This window comes from Castor canadensis, chromosome 16 (assembly GCF_047511655.1).
Source record: "Castor canadensis chromosome 16, mCasCan1.hap1v2, whole genome shotgun sequence".
NCBI lineage: Eukaryota > Metazoa > Chordata > Mammalia > Rodentia > Castoridae > Castor > Castor canadensis.
The window spans coordinates 21,929,856-21,942,854 of NC_133401.1; the positions used below are offsets into that span (position 1 = coordinate 21,929,856).

Here is a 12,999-nt window from a genome sequence, read left to right on the forward strand (position 1 = left end):
GGCAGTGACTGAGGGTAGTGGTGCTGTCCCAGGAGGGGTGGTCTATCCTTTTCCTTTCCCTCTTCCATTTTCAGTTGTAAGCCCTGGCGACCATTTGTCCTACAAAGGAAGTAGAAAGAAATAGGCAGACTGACAATGACAAGTGTTGATTAGGAGGTAGAGCAACCAGAATGCACATCCATTGTTGGCGGGAGTGTTGAATTCTGTATTCTCTCTGAGCAAAATACATGCCAGAATCTACTAAGGTGGTTGAAAATAGGCACTGCCAGCCCTCCCCCACCCCCGGCCCAGCACCATGGCTTAGCAATGGAAATGCCCAAGATGAATAAATGCTGGTGGGGGATTTTTCAGTGCTGCAGGTTGGTAAAAGGATTTATCACAACAAGCATGCAGGAGAAGGAAGAGGTTTATTAGGGTGCAGAGAAGCAGGGGCAGCTGAGCACTTCTGAGTGCTGCTGCTGCTCCTGGGACAGTATGAGAGTTGGGCAGGTTTATTTATGTAAAGCAAAGATGCACCATTAACAGCAATGGTGCAGTCTGTGATCACAAGACTTCCAAATTCTTTGTGTCCTACTTGGAAGAATCCATAGCAGGACATACATGTGTTGTTGGAGTTTATTAAAAGTTAGGGAAGGGAATTACAAAAGGAAGCATGGTGGGTCCAGGTGGAATCTGGAAGTAGAGAGAACATGCTGTTCTTCTCCAGGTGCTTTAAAAACTTCTGCTAACCTATGGGAAGGAAGAATGGGGGACTCCCAACCAGTAATCAATGAGTGGGGTGGGGCTTGGGTGGTTTCCAGGCCAGGCAAGGGCCAGGGCATGGGCAACCTACACACACATCTACAACTGACTCAATCTGAAATACAATATCAAGTCATATATTTTCTCTGACTCCCAAATTTTCCCTAACTCTGACCTGCCTCACTTCCTCTACAGAAGGGTGGGCTTTTATTGGGGTCTGCAGAGATGGGAGTTCCCAGTCTTGGAAAGTGTGTCACTAACTCTGAGACTAGGCTACATATCATCAGTTTCTCCCACATGTCAGGCCAGGGAGTTTTTGGTCTTGGGTGGTCAGAGTGGGGTATTATTTTTAGGGGTCTTCAGGGGCTGCTTATCAGCAACACCCTGATGTATTGTTATAGCCGTTCTATAAACATCAGCAGGCCATGGTCATCAGCCACCAGGTTTCCTAACTCCCTGCTGAGTCCTTATCATTCATGTCACCAAAAGAGGTAGAAAATTGTTCTAGCAGTGTTTATAATAACCCCAAACTGGAAACAAAATAGAAACCTGTATCCATGCAGATGGGAAGAGAGAAGTGTACTGTGGTCATGTTCACTCACTGGTACTCTGCAGAGGAACAGGAAGGAGTGAACTGGTCAATCAGATAACACTGTGCAGGATGCTCACAGAATGACAAGGGAAAGGGCACACATGAGCTCTGGCCAGGTGTCCGCCAGCCGTACCTACCAAGGGGATCTCTGCATTCTAGCTGGTGGTGCATTTTAGAACCTGGCCACAAGGGGGCGAGAATACCAGATTCAGCTCTGGGGGGTGCATTGTGGGTGTGAATTGATGTGGGCTGTGGGAGGAGCAGGCTCTCCCTGTGTGACATGGTCTAGAGTCAAGTACTCCGCTGACGGGATTGAGCCACTGCTGGCCCAAGGCCGCCAGCACCTCTGCAGAGAAGGGTATGAGACCTGGTCTCAGCCTTTGGGAGGTCTTGTCCATCTCCCTAATAAGGTTGGTCCCTGCTGGGGTGGCACCTGGGCTGGAGCCCACTTTACCCCCTTGCCCATGCTGGCTACCTTTGGTCTTGGCTGCGGGTCTCCCCTCCACTTTTAAGCTGGTGTGGAGAACTACTGCCCACTCAGCCCACGTAGGACAGGCTTTGCTGTCCTGAGACCAGCTTTGCCAGGTCTCACTCCCTGTGCAGGACTCTGGGTCTTGGTGTGGTCTGGATGACTGGGAGGTGGGGTCCAGACAACAGGCCCCTGAAACAATCTGCTTTCAGATACTGGAACGCATATTCAGTATCACAGAGACACCTGCAGGCCAAAAGTGGAAAACAAAACAAAATAAAAACAAAAACACTGCATTGATATTAAGCTCAAAAACAGGCAGAAGGGCTGGGCACCATGGCTCACACCTGTAATCGTAGCTACTCAGGAGGTAGAGATCAGGAGGATTGAGGTTTGAGACCAGCCCAGGCAAATGGTTTGTGAGACCCTATCTCAAAAAAAAAAAAGAAAAACCCAAAAATAGGGCTAGTGGAGTGGATCAAGGTGAAGGCCCTAAATTCAAGCCCCAGTATTGCAAAAACAACAACAAATAGGTAAAAAGTCCAGGCACCATGGCTCATGTCTGTAATCCTAGTTACTTAGGAGGTAGAGATCAGGGGGATTGACCAGGCAAATAGTTCTTGAGACCCTATCTCAAAAAAACCCAACCTAAAAAAGGGCTGGTGGCATGGCTCAAGGTGTAGGCCCTGAGTTCAAACCCCAGTACTGCAAAAAAAAAAAAAAAACAAAAAAAAAAAACAGGAGAAATGAATTTATAGTTATGGCAGCTGGAATAGAGGTACAGGTGACCTTTGGGAAGCCTATCAACTGGGAGTGAGCCACAGGAGCCTTCAGAGGTGTTGGATATTCCATACCTTGACCTGAGCGCAGTTATGTGGGGGATGCATAAGTAGAAATTCATTAACCTGTACATGAAGGTTTTGCTTTTTTTTTTTCTTTTTGTGGTACTAGGGCTTGAACTCAGGGTCCATCTTGAGCCACTCCATCAGTCCTTTTTTATGTTAGGTACTTTCGAGATAGGGTTTCTCGGAATTAATTGGCCAGGGCTGGCTTCAAACCTCGATTCTCTTGATCTCTGCCTCCTGAGAAGCTGGGATTACAGGCGTGAGCCACTGGCTTCTGGCTAAGGTTTTGCATTTTACTTTAGGCAAATTTGAACTCAGAGTTAAAAGGAAGAAAGAGGCTGGGAGCAGAGGCTCATGCCTATAATCCCAGTAACTTGAGAAGCAAAGATCAGAAGGATCATGGTTTGAGGCCAGCCTGGGCAAAAAGTTAACAAGAGTCCATCTCAAAAAATAAAAGTAATAAAAAGAGATGGCATGGCAGTGTGTGCTTGTCATCCCAGCTATGCAGGAAGCATAAATAGGAGGATCTCTGTCCAGGCTGACGCAGGCAAAAAACACAAGACCCTACATGAAAAACAACTAAAGCAAGAAGGGCTGGGGGAGTGGCTCAAGTGCTAGAGTGCCTGCCTAGCAAGTGTGAAACCCTGAGTTTAATCCCCAGTTCCAAAGGAAAGAAAAAGGGGGGGAGGGGAAAGGGGGGGACTAGAAAGAGAGGAGAGAAGGAAAGAAGGAAGGGAGGGATGGAGGGGGAGAGAGGAAGGGAGGGAAGAAGGGAAGGAGGGAAGATAAGTGCCTGGAGAAAATTCAATGTTAACATCATTACAATGACATAAGTGCTATTTCCCATAGGAAAGTGTTTCAGAGCATGCGTTAAACTAATTCTGTGTAACAAGTTGCAGTCAAATCAAGTGTATTAACAACAATGGCCACCAGGTGTGGTGATACAGCTGTAATCCCAGCTCATGGGAGGCTGAGGCAGGAGAATCATGAGTTCGAGGCCAGCCTGGGCTACACAGTGACACCCTGTCTTGACAAAAACAAAACAAACAAAAAGCTCCAACAACAAAAACCAGAGTAATAACCATGTGTGATCTTTCATGGTCTGTCTGTGTAGGGAATTTGAAGGCAGCTCTGCCAGTTGTGGCTCAAGAGGTGCGACAGATGAGAATTGAGGCTAGCACCGTCCAAAGACTTAACCAAAGCCGGAGGAAGCTCTTTCAAGATGGTTCCTGCACATCGCAGATGAATGGGCACAGAAGTCTCCAGGGGCTGCTAGAACATCCCCACAACATGGTGGCCACTTCCCCAAGAATGACCAAAGACCAAAGGGAATGCCATCCTTCTCTGTATCACTAAGCTCCAATAATCCTCACTACTGGGGATTTGGGGTTGTTTTGCTTTTTGTGGTACTGGGGTTTGAACCCAGGGTCTCGAGAATGCTAGGCGAGTGCTCTATAAAAGCTACACCCCATTCCTGGTTTTTGTTTTTGAGACAGGATTTTACTACATAGCCTAGGCTGGCCTCCTCCTTTAGCCTCCTAAATAGCTGGGATTACAGGGGTGAGAAACCATGCCCAGCTCTGTGCTCTCATTTTCCTGTTTTTCTGATGGTCATACAGCTCAGCCCTAGTTCACTTTCGATGTGTTGAGTTCAAATGCCTTTTATTTGTTCACAACTCTTGTCAGCTCTTAGATACATGGGTTTGGAGATCAGAGGAGGGATCGGATCTGACAACAGAACTTGGGTCATTAACTCTGATCAATGTGTTGCAAAGGTTTGTCACAGTTTGTTACTTCGTTCTTTGTGGCGTATATGGTTGTTTTGGTCATATAGAAAAATGTTTTTCCTTTGTGAAAGAATTATTTCAATTATTTTTTGCTTCCTGTAGGACTTGCGGGTATCTTAAACATTACTGTGGACACCTCTCCAGTTGAACACTTCCGTGTCACGATAAAACATGAGGGTGACCAGGAAGCTCTTCTGTTAGGAGGACCTAGAGCGACATGAAGGACGTCAGCAGCTCTCTGAGGGCAATTAACTTTCTACAACAGCCCCTGCCCTCAGAAGGCAACGGTAGAACCTCTGTCGGCCATGCTGCTAGGTCCACGTCATAGCTGTCAGCTATGGTCCCAGATCCACCCCGTGTGACTCCTTTTCTACATTGGCCCCTGGCAATCTCTGTCAATCACTGCTAAGGTCACACCCCTTTTTGCCTCGTCTGTTATATGGCAAGATCACTGGTGCCACCGCCTGTCAATCAAGACTGGCAACGCCCCCACCGTATTGGCCCCATCCCTCCACATCAATCATTGGTATTTCCACCAGTCCCAGGCCACTTTGTGTTCTTAGTCCCGCCCCTGTCTGGGTAAATGATCCCACCATTTACCTCTTTCTGAAGCAGTAGGTGGCGCCCACAGCTTGTAAGAGAAGGGTGCTCAGGGAGGCTTGGAGGAGTCTCAAATATTGAATTTGAGCAATATGGTGGTGCATACCTGTAATCGAGACTGAGGCAAGAGGATAGCAAGTTCAAGGTAAGCTCAGGCAAAGATAGCGAGACTCTATGTCAAAAATAAAATAAACACAAATACAACCCTCGGGGGTGTGACTCAAGGGATAGAGCGCTTGAGTAGCATGGAGGAGGTTCCATCCTGAGGCTTCACTGGCCTCTGAGAATTCAAAGGCCCCACACAGTATGGCTCCATTCCCTCCCTGACGTCATGTCTTCCTTGTAACACTTGAGTGACGCCCCAGCCCCTCCTTCACCTTTGCTCAAATAAGGGACCTAAGTGAGGCCTCCTGCCTGTAAAGTGTATAAAGTGCACTGTGATTCTCGGTGGTTCCGAGGCCCTTCCGTGCATTACCTGTAAATCTCACAGTCTCACAGGCTGGGTATTTACTGATGTTTGTCTTCCGTCCCCACACCCCAAAGTCCTACAAGAGCAGGGGCTTTGTCTTGTCACCTGCTCACCCCAGGGCCTGGCATGCAGTTCATGCTCAGTAGTGTTTGATGAATGAGTGAGGGAATGGGTCGGTCTCAGAAATGAGTCTCAGCTTGACCCCCAAAGCAGTGGGAGCCACCTGGGGATAGGCACAATGGAACCTCTTCCTCCGTAAAGGGGGAGGTCAGAGACTCGGGACACCAGAAACTGCCGGCCATGCACAGGACGTAGAGTGGAGGACGGTGAGAGACACGGGGCGCACACGTCCTCGGTCCTTGTTCCATCCTGTAGGCAGGGTTTGTGGCACACCTGCGTGCCAGGCCCTCCTGCAGGCACGGGGATGCGGAGGTGGACAGGGATAAGAAAGCTATCATCACGGCTGTTTCCCTCACCCAACTGGGCAGCACCAGGGACCAGGATGTGAGACAGGTTCCAACCAAGGGGGCTGACTGTGGCCTTGTGAGGGGAGCAAATAACAGAAGTGACTTTGTTTTACAGAAGAGAAACAGGAAGGCATCCTTAAAAGAAACATCTCAGGAAGACATGAGAAGCAGGCTTCCCAGAAAAGTAACAGCCAATGTCTCACCAAGATGGAAAAGGTCGCTATGCAGTGTGAGTGGGGGGCCTCGAGGCCAGGATGAGCTGAGCAGATGCTCCTGGGGTGTCCAGTTCGATGAAGATGGGGGTGACCAGGTGGTCGGGTTCAGCAGGGAGTCAAGTAGATGACATGCAATCACAAACGTAGTTTCAAGGTAGGACAGGAGGACCTCAGTCAGCAGAGTCTGTATCATCTCCTAGACTCCAGCTAGGAGAGGGGCTGCACTAGGGAGCTCTGCTGTCCTTTCACTAAACTTTGTTCTTGCTTTACTCTTAACTCCTGGTCCGGTGTTTTCACCAGGACACGAACTGGGGATCAGCAATGCAGTATCAGCCTCTTTCCCGCTGCAGGTGGAGTCATGAACCCCATTTTCATGAACACAATTTTTCGAGTTCTCCCATGCCAAAAGGTGGGCTGGTCATGGTAAACCTTGCTCATCCTCATCAACGTTTTCTCAGCCTGAGATTCCAGAGGGGTGAGTGACGTCCGCGCCGAAGGCAGGGAAGCTCCGCCTTTATGGCGGAACCAAGAGTGCTGGAATCCCAACAGGAAAACGGAAACAGATGAGGTCCGCAGTAGTGGAATTCCCTCTCCTTAGAACAAAGATTAGGAAATCCTTTAGGAACTCCCTCCCCCCGCACACACACACATTGCCACCTATCGCTGCCGTAGCGACCTGTTGCCTCCCACACTTGTTCCGGCTGTTCCCGCCAGTACCATGGACTACAACATCGAGATGCCCCGCGGTGCGGGCGCCTTCGACTAGGGACAGGGTGGGACCGAGGCTTCATGGGATTTGTAATATGGATCCATCATTCGCGAGTACTACGGGGAGAGGCGATGCGCTTCCCCTTTCTCTCGTCCTCAGCTCCAAAGGTCCAAGCTCTACTTTTACCCTCCAAAAGACGCGCGATTAAAAGAGGTAATCCAGGTAGGTTTTTCCAATGGAAGCGCTGGATTTTTTTATTGGGAATCAGGGCCTCCGCGGTGCCTGGTACGCATGCGCTGAACCGGAACCTTCGCCAGAGAACTGCGCACGCGCAACCCCGCCCCTCGACGCCCCGTCCCCCGAGCGCGCGCGCGCGCGAGGCCCACGCGGGCGCCAGTGCTGCTGTCTCCGCGGTCGAAGACCGCCACGTAGGACCTCAGGAAGACATCGCCGAGGATCCAGAGGGGTCCTGCAGGAGGAGGCACGTCCAAGGCCCGGAACCCTGACAAGCAGAGTCGGAAACCACCCTGGGAAATCTGCAAGGCAACAAGACAGAACCACTCAGTGACACTGGGTGTCACCCCTTCCGCACCCTCCTCTTCCTTGGGACTGGCTCCAAGGAAGAAGAGAGAACAAATGTTTTTAGGCCGGGCGTGGTGACGTCCGAACTTAATCTCAACAGCTGGGGAATTAGGGAGCTAAATCGGGAGGATTGAGACTAAAGGCCAATGTGGGCGCAAAGTGAGAGAGAAATAAAGAATGAAATGCAGACGGGGGAGTGGCCCTGGTGGTGATCGTTTGTCTAGCACGTGCGAACCGGGGTTGGAGCCCAAGTACCGCAAAAACATTTGAGTTCCAGGCCAGCCTGGATTTTGCTTCAAAAAACAGCAACAAAAACAGTTTCTGTAGTCCTTTTACCCAGGCACACGTTACTCTAAACCCATTGTAAGGGTCATTTGGATGGTCACTTACCTGGATGACATAGTCTTGGGCCGTGAGGTTAAACCAGACTTCCCCAAGGAGGATGGAGACCAGAGGAAGTGTTGGTAACTTGGAGCAGTGAATGAAGTACTAGTGAATGAGGCAGAAGAGGAAGAAGTGAAGGTTCCTGCACTGCTCAAGTCCCTTCTGTGGTTCCTCAGTGCCATAGGGTAAAGTGTATATCAGGGCAGCTAGGTATTGGGGCCATATGTGGACAGGCTTTGTTACATAGGCTCCTGTCACTCAGTCCTTAATGATTGAGCATTCTTAATCAAACCTCTCCCATCTACTCCCCTGAGTCACTCAGAACAGACACCTGGGAAGTGTCCTCACTCGGTCCCTCAGTCCCGAGGCCCACCATTCTGTGGTCCACACCCTTCTACCCTTCTGCTCTCAGAGACCTGCTAGCTACCTGCTTCTCTCCTGTGGCCCCAACATCCTCTCCAGTGTCTGCCACCAAGCTCCCATCAGTCATCCCAGCCCATGCCCACCACAGCTGGGTCCTTACCTCCCCAAACAGCAAGGGGAAACCCCCAATGGCTGCATGCAAGGCCTTGATCTCCTCAGTGGGTCCTGTGATGAGGGACGTGCCTGTGTCCAGGATGACAGCACATCCCTGGGCACAGAGAGTCAGCCCTGTGCCCACCTTCACACTGAGGGGGGAGTGGGCAGAGGTTAGAGGCAGGGTCCTAGGAGTCCAGGCGCCCAGCCCCCAGCTCCAGACCCAGGGATCTGTGTCCTCACCGCTCCATGTGGATCTGCCAGTAGGCGGGGATAGTGACTGGCATGAAGGTGAGGGGTGGGATGTAGTGGGCGGGGTCTGAGCCCCCCAGGACCAGCTCTCCTCCTTCAGCACCTTCAGGATCCCTGCAGAGGTACATTGTAGTGGGGTTCATGCACAGTTCCCCTTGCAGCCCCAGGAGTGACCAGGGATAGGGTGCCATGCCAAGTGGGTCCTTTCTGGGTTCTAGATGGAGAAGGGTGATGTGGGCAGGGCCTGGGTGTTATGACTGGAAGCAAGGCAAGGGAAACAGTGTTTTGTCCATCCTGAAGTGGAGATGAGATTTCCTTATTTGTGAAAAGTAGAACTTTTAGGAATGGGAAAATTTCCCGAGTTGCACCTCATAGTAACCAAGTAGGGTTTCAGGCAGTGCTGGAGATAGTAATCACCCATGCCAGGCAAGCTCTCTCCCACTTGAGGCATGCCCCCTAGATCTTTTTATTTAGCTTATTTTTCACAGAGGGTCTCCTGCTTTGGGGGTTGGCCTTGGATGGAGATCCTCCTACCTTTGCCTCCCAAGTGGGTGGGATTACAGGCATGAGTCACTGTGCCTGACTTTGGCACAGAATTTTAGGACTGTGGGTGATGGGCCTCTGGTGGGGAGGGTTGAGAGTTCTTGAATGGTGAATATGACTTTCTAAGCATACAGTTAAACTTACACAAAAAGGTGGGTAGGAGGTCAGCACAGTAGTGCATGCCTATAATCTCAGCTATGTAGGAAGCAGATGTAGGAGGATCTCAAGTCTGATGCCAGACCTGGCAAAGTTATTAAGATGCTGTTGCAAAACAAAATACAAACAAAAGGGCTAGGAGCATAGCTAAGTGCTAGAGTGCTTGCCTAGACAGCCTGGCCCTGGGTTCAATCCTCAGTACCACAAAGGAAAAAAAAAAAATGTGGGTGGGACTGCCTGGATTAAATCCAATATTTTCTGGGGAATGATCTCCCCTCCTCACAGTGAGAAGTGGTTATGCTTGGGTGGGGCACAGGATTTCCGGTTTGATTCTGAGTCCTGGAGCAGTGTGACCCGAAGGGGAGTACCTTTGGTATGTCTAAGTAGTCACTTAGGCTATGGGGCATCTGAATGAGATCAGGCGTTGATATTTTGGGTATGTGCTTTCCTCGATGGAGACTGAAGCCTCCAGGATGACTTCCTGAATGAAGAGGACATGGCTGACTTCCTGTGGGACTTCCCTGTTGGGTGGATGACTTCCTGAAAGTGAGGCAAAGCTTCCTTCCTGGGGCTGAGACTCATGGGTGTGGAGACCCTCCCCAATACCTGTTGAGGTAAATGGAGAAGACGGGCTTTTCCAGCAGCCCCTGCTCCACCAGTGCATCCAGCGGCGGCTTAACTCCTTCCACGGCCAGAATGGGGAAACCGAGGCCCAATATTCCGTCGAAGAAGGAAAATGCGAAGACCAAGCTGGGCTCCCACACAGACTCCCCAAAAGTCACCCTTGCACCTGTGATTCCTCCAATCTATGGGGTAGATTGAGATGGGACCAGTTACTCTCCTATCCCTGAACTCTCCCCCCAACCAAGGCATGAAACACAGGTCTGGGAACATCTGGGACACGTCCTAGCTACGTAGGAAAACTGTCTTCTGTTCCAGGAGCCCCCTTAACGGGAAGCTCTGCCATTTCCTGAGAAGCCCCGCCCCTTCCACACTAAATTCCGTGTCTTCCGGAGAAGCCCCGCCCCTTCCCCCGGAAGGTCTGCCTTTTCCTGAAAAGCCCCGCCCCTTCCCCAGGAAACACTGCCTCTTCCTGTTTAGCTCGCCCTTTCAACCCGGAAGCTCTGGCCCTTCTGGGGGAGTCTCTCCTCTTTACTCAAGAGGCCCTGACTTTTCCCCTGTCCCTGAACCGCACGGTTTTAGACACTGAGTTCCCCTAAGTTCAGGCCTCCTGTGGCTGAAGGTCACGCACAGTCAGCTTGTCCTCACTCAGGATTCCTTCCAGCTGTCCAGTTCCATATTGAATGGCAAACTTGGTTCCATTGGGCTTGAAGGAGCTGGAGGCCTTGGCATCAAATCGGCGGTGGAGCCCTAAGTCACATCAGACAAGTGTCACAGGGGCACGGGAGGCTCCCAGGATCCTACCCCTTGGACCTTCTCACCTCACCTGTGAGGGCTTCAGAAGAAAATGGCGCTTCACCGAGCTCAGCCCAGCCCTCCACCCCTCCCGTCACCCAGTCCAGCCATATCCCCCCACAGAAACTCACAGCAGGGCAGACTGAGGTAGGAGCATCTTGTGGAAGGGACCCAGAGATTGGAGGATCCGGTGTCAAAGACAACAGAGAAGTTTTGTGGAGGTGTTCCCAGCCCGATTTCCCCAAAATACTGGGCCTGGTGGCACAAGAGGACGCTGGATGGATGACGAGAGTTTGGCTTGAGGACGCAGGTTGGGGGGAGTGGGGGCTGTGACTCACATTCATGAAGTTGGACAGAGGCACAAAGCCGGTCTTGTTCCCCGGGGTTAGGCTCCCCAGCCTAGGGGGCTGTGCTGGCCGTCCCCATGCCCTCAGTGGGTTCAGGGTCCTGTGTCTAGGGTGCACTCGGCGAAGGGGGACCCTGGTGGGAAAGACGATGCTGAGAGTGAGCAACCCACTCTTGCTAGGGACCCTCTATAGTGCATGTCCCCAAATAAGACATGATGGCAACTGAGTATTTCCAGGGCCAGTGCTTACCAGGAAGCCACAAAAACAAGCTCCCAAGAAATGCTGCCAAAATACCTTGAGCACAATCTCCCCAGAGACTTAATAAGAGTCCTGATTTTTTCTTGTTTTTACAGTACCGAGATTTGGACTTGTGACCTCCTCCTTGCCCATTGTACCACTTGAGCCATGTCTCCAGCCCTCCCCTTTTGCTTTTAGTATTTTTCAGATAGGGTTCACATTTTTTCCCTGATAAATAGCTAGGATTACATGTGTTCTACCACACCAGCTTGTTTTTGAGGTAGGGTTTCCTTTATTCTTTGCTCAGACTACAGAGTTGGACCGCCATTCCTAGTCCAGTCATTTTGTTTGTTTGTGAGATAGGGTCTTGTTATGTAGCCCAAGCTGGCCTTGAACTTGCAGGAATGTTGGTCTTAAATAAGCAGAGTCAGGCAGGCATGGTGCCCCTTGCCTGTAATCCCAAGGTATATGGAAATAAGAAGATGGAGGTTGGAAACCAACCCAAGAAAGTTAAAAAAAAAAAAGGTTAACAAGACCCTATCTCAAAAAAACAAGGCAGGCATAGTGATGTAAATCTGTAAACCCAGCTATACTGAAAGATGGAGGTAGGAGGATCGAGGTAAAGTCCAAGGCCCACCCTGGCAAAACAGGAGAACTTATTTATAAATATAAAAGCAAAAAGGTCTGGGGTGTGGTTCAAGTGGTAGAACTCTTGGCTAGCAAGAGCAAGGACCTGGTTTGCCCCCCTAGGAGTAGGGGAGTAGGGAGTCTTGAACTCTCTAGGGTGAGGCCCAGCTTCGAGATCTGGGGACCCAAGAAAGAGGATTCACAGATTCGGGGGGTACCAAATCTGGAATCTTAGTCTTAAAGGCAGAAGGCAGTGAGTCCTCAGGTTTGGGGTGATGGGGTTATGAGTGGGGTGTCCATACCGGATCAGCTTGGCCCACACAGGATCTGAATTAGGCAGCATTAGAAACAGCAGGCCCAGCAGCGGCAGCGGAGACATCTCTGAAGAACTGGGAGTGAACCCAAGCATTCTTTGGCTCCTTTTTTTCCCTCTGAGACTCCGCCCTATTGATACCCTACAACCAGGTTTTAGAGGTGGAGTCTCTGAGAAGGTGACATAGGGAGACTCTGAGAAGTTCTTAGGGTTGCCAGAAATATTTCCGTTTCCTGGCTGCTCACTGCCACCTTGGGTAGGGGAGGGGTAGGGTCTCCTTAACTGTGGCCCATCCCTTGTTGGGTGTGAAGGCCCCCCTCCATTAGTCTGTGCCAAAGTCTCTACCTCTTTTTACTTTTAACTTTCACTTCACTTTTCTGAGACTAACCACAATGTGTTCTTGGGCAAGAGGGAGGGACTGGATGGGTGTGGTGGCAGGAGGATGGGAGTTCCAGGCTGGTCAATTTGGTGCAAGACCCTATCTAGAAAAAAGCAGAAAAGCCAAACTAAAAGCATAAAGACTGGGGTCTTGGCTCACAGGTACAAGGGCTTGCCTAAGCTGAGACCCCCATGTTCAATCCTGAGCACTGCAAAGGAAAGAAAAGAGGGAGGGGAGAGAAAGTCACATTCAGCTCCTGCTCTCCTGTGTCCTAGGGACGGTGCCTGTGTCTTAGGACTCAGAGTCTTCCGAGTGTTGTTTGCTTGGTGTGTTTTTTGGTTTTGTATTTTCAT

At 50.5% G+C, this 12,999-nt stretch overlaps 2 protein-coding genes and 1 long non-coding RNA gene across 3 annotated transcripts in view; 1 reads left to right on the top strand and 2 right to left on the bottom strand.

Moving 5' to 3' along the window:
- LOC109683880 (napsin-A-like) overlaps positions 1-5,141 on the bottom strand; it is a 14,603-nt gene extending 9,462 nt beyond the window's left edge. The window contains exon 1 of the mRNA XM_074058028.1: positions 5,035-5,141. The gene's annotated coding sequence lies outside the window, so the exon portion shown is untranslated. The remainder of the gene's footprint in view (positions 1-5,034) is intronic.
- LOC109683856 (napsin-A-like) lies at positions 389-12,581 on the bottom strand. Its single transcript, XM_020159902.2, has 11 exons — positions 12,257-12,581; positions 11,082-11,223; positions 10,875-10,998; positions 10,580-10,698; positions 9,934-10,133; positions 8,620-8,742; positions 8,384-8,528; positions 7,867-7,965; positions 6,174-7,430; positions 5,035-5,152; positions 389-2,048 (listed from the first exon to the last, which is right to left on the bottom strand). The coding sequence occupies exons 1-9, from the start codon at positions 12,361-12,363 to the stop codon at positions 7,149-7,151; spliced, it is 1,341 nt and encodes a 446-aa protein (XP_020015491.2). The 5' UTR covers positions 12,364-12,581; the 3' UTR covers positions 389-2,048; positions 5,035-5,152; positions 6,174-7,148.
- Positions 3,350-6,956, top strand: LOC141418065 (uncharacterized). Its single transcript, XR_012442699.1, has 2 exons — positions 3,350-4,422; positions 4,537-6,956. It is a non-coding gene; the product is annotated as an uncharacterized lncRNA (long non-coding RNA).
- Positions 12,582-12,999: the final 418 nt, after the last annotated feature.

Excerpts from the sequence above, each read along its gene's own strand:
- LOC109683856 (XM_020159902.2), bottom strand. The coding sequence starts at position 12,363 with ATGCTTGGGTTCACTCCCAGTTCTTCAGAGATGTCTCCGCTGCCGCTG. Across the intron at positions 11,224-12,256 it reads GTGTGGGCCAAGCTGATCCG|GGTCCCCCTTCGCCGAGTGC; the intron begins GTATGGACACCC and ends CTTTCCCACCAG. Across the intron at positions 7,966-8,383 it reads TCCCCTTGCTGTTTGGGGAG|TACTTCATTCACTGCTCCAA; the intron begins GTAAGGACCCAG and ends CTCATTCACTAG.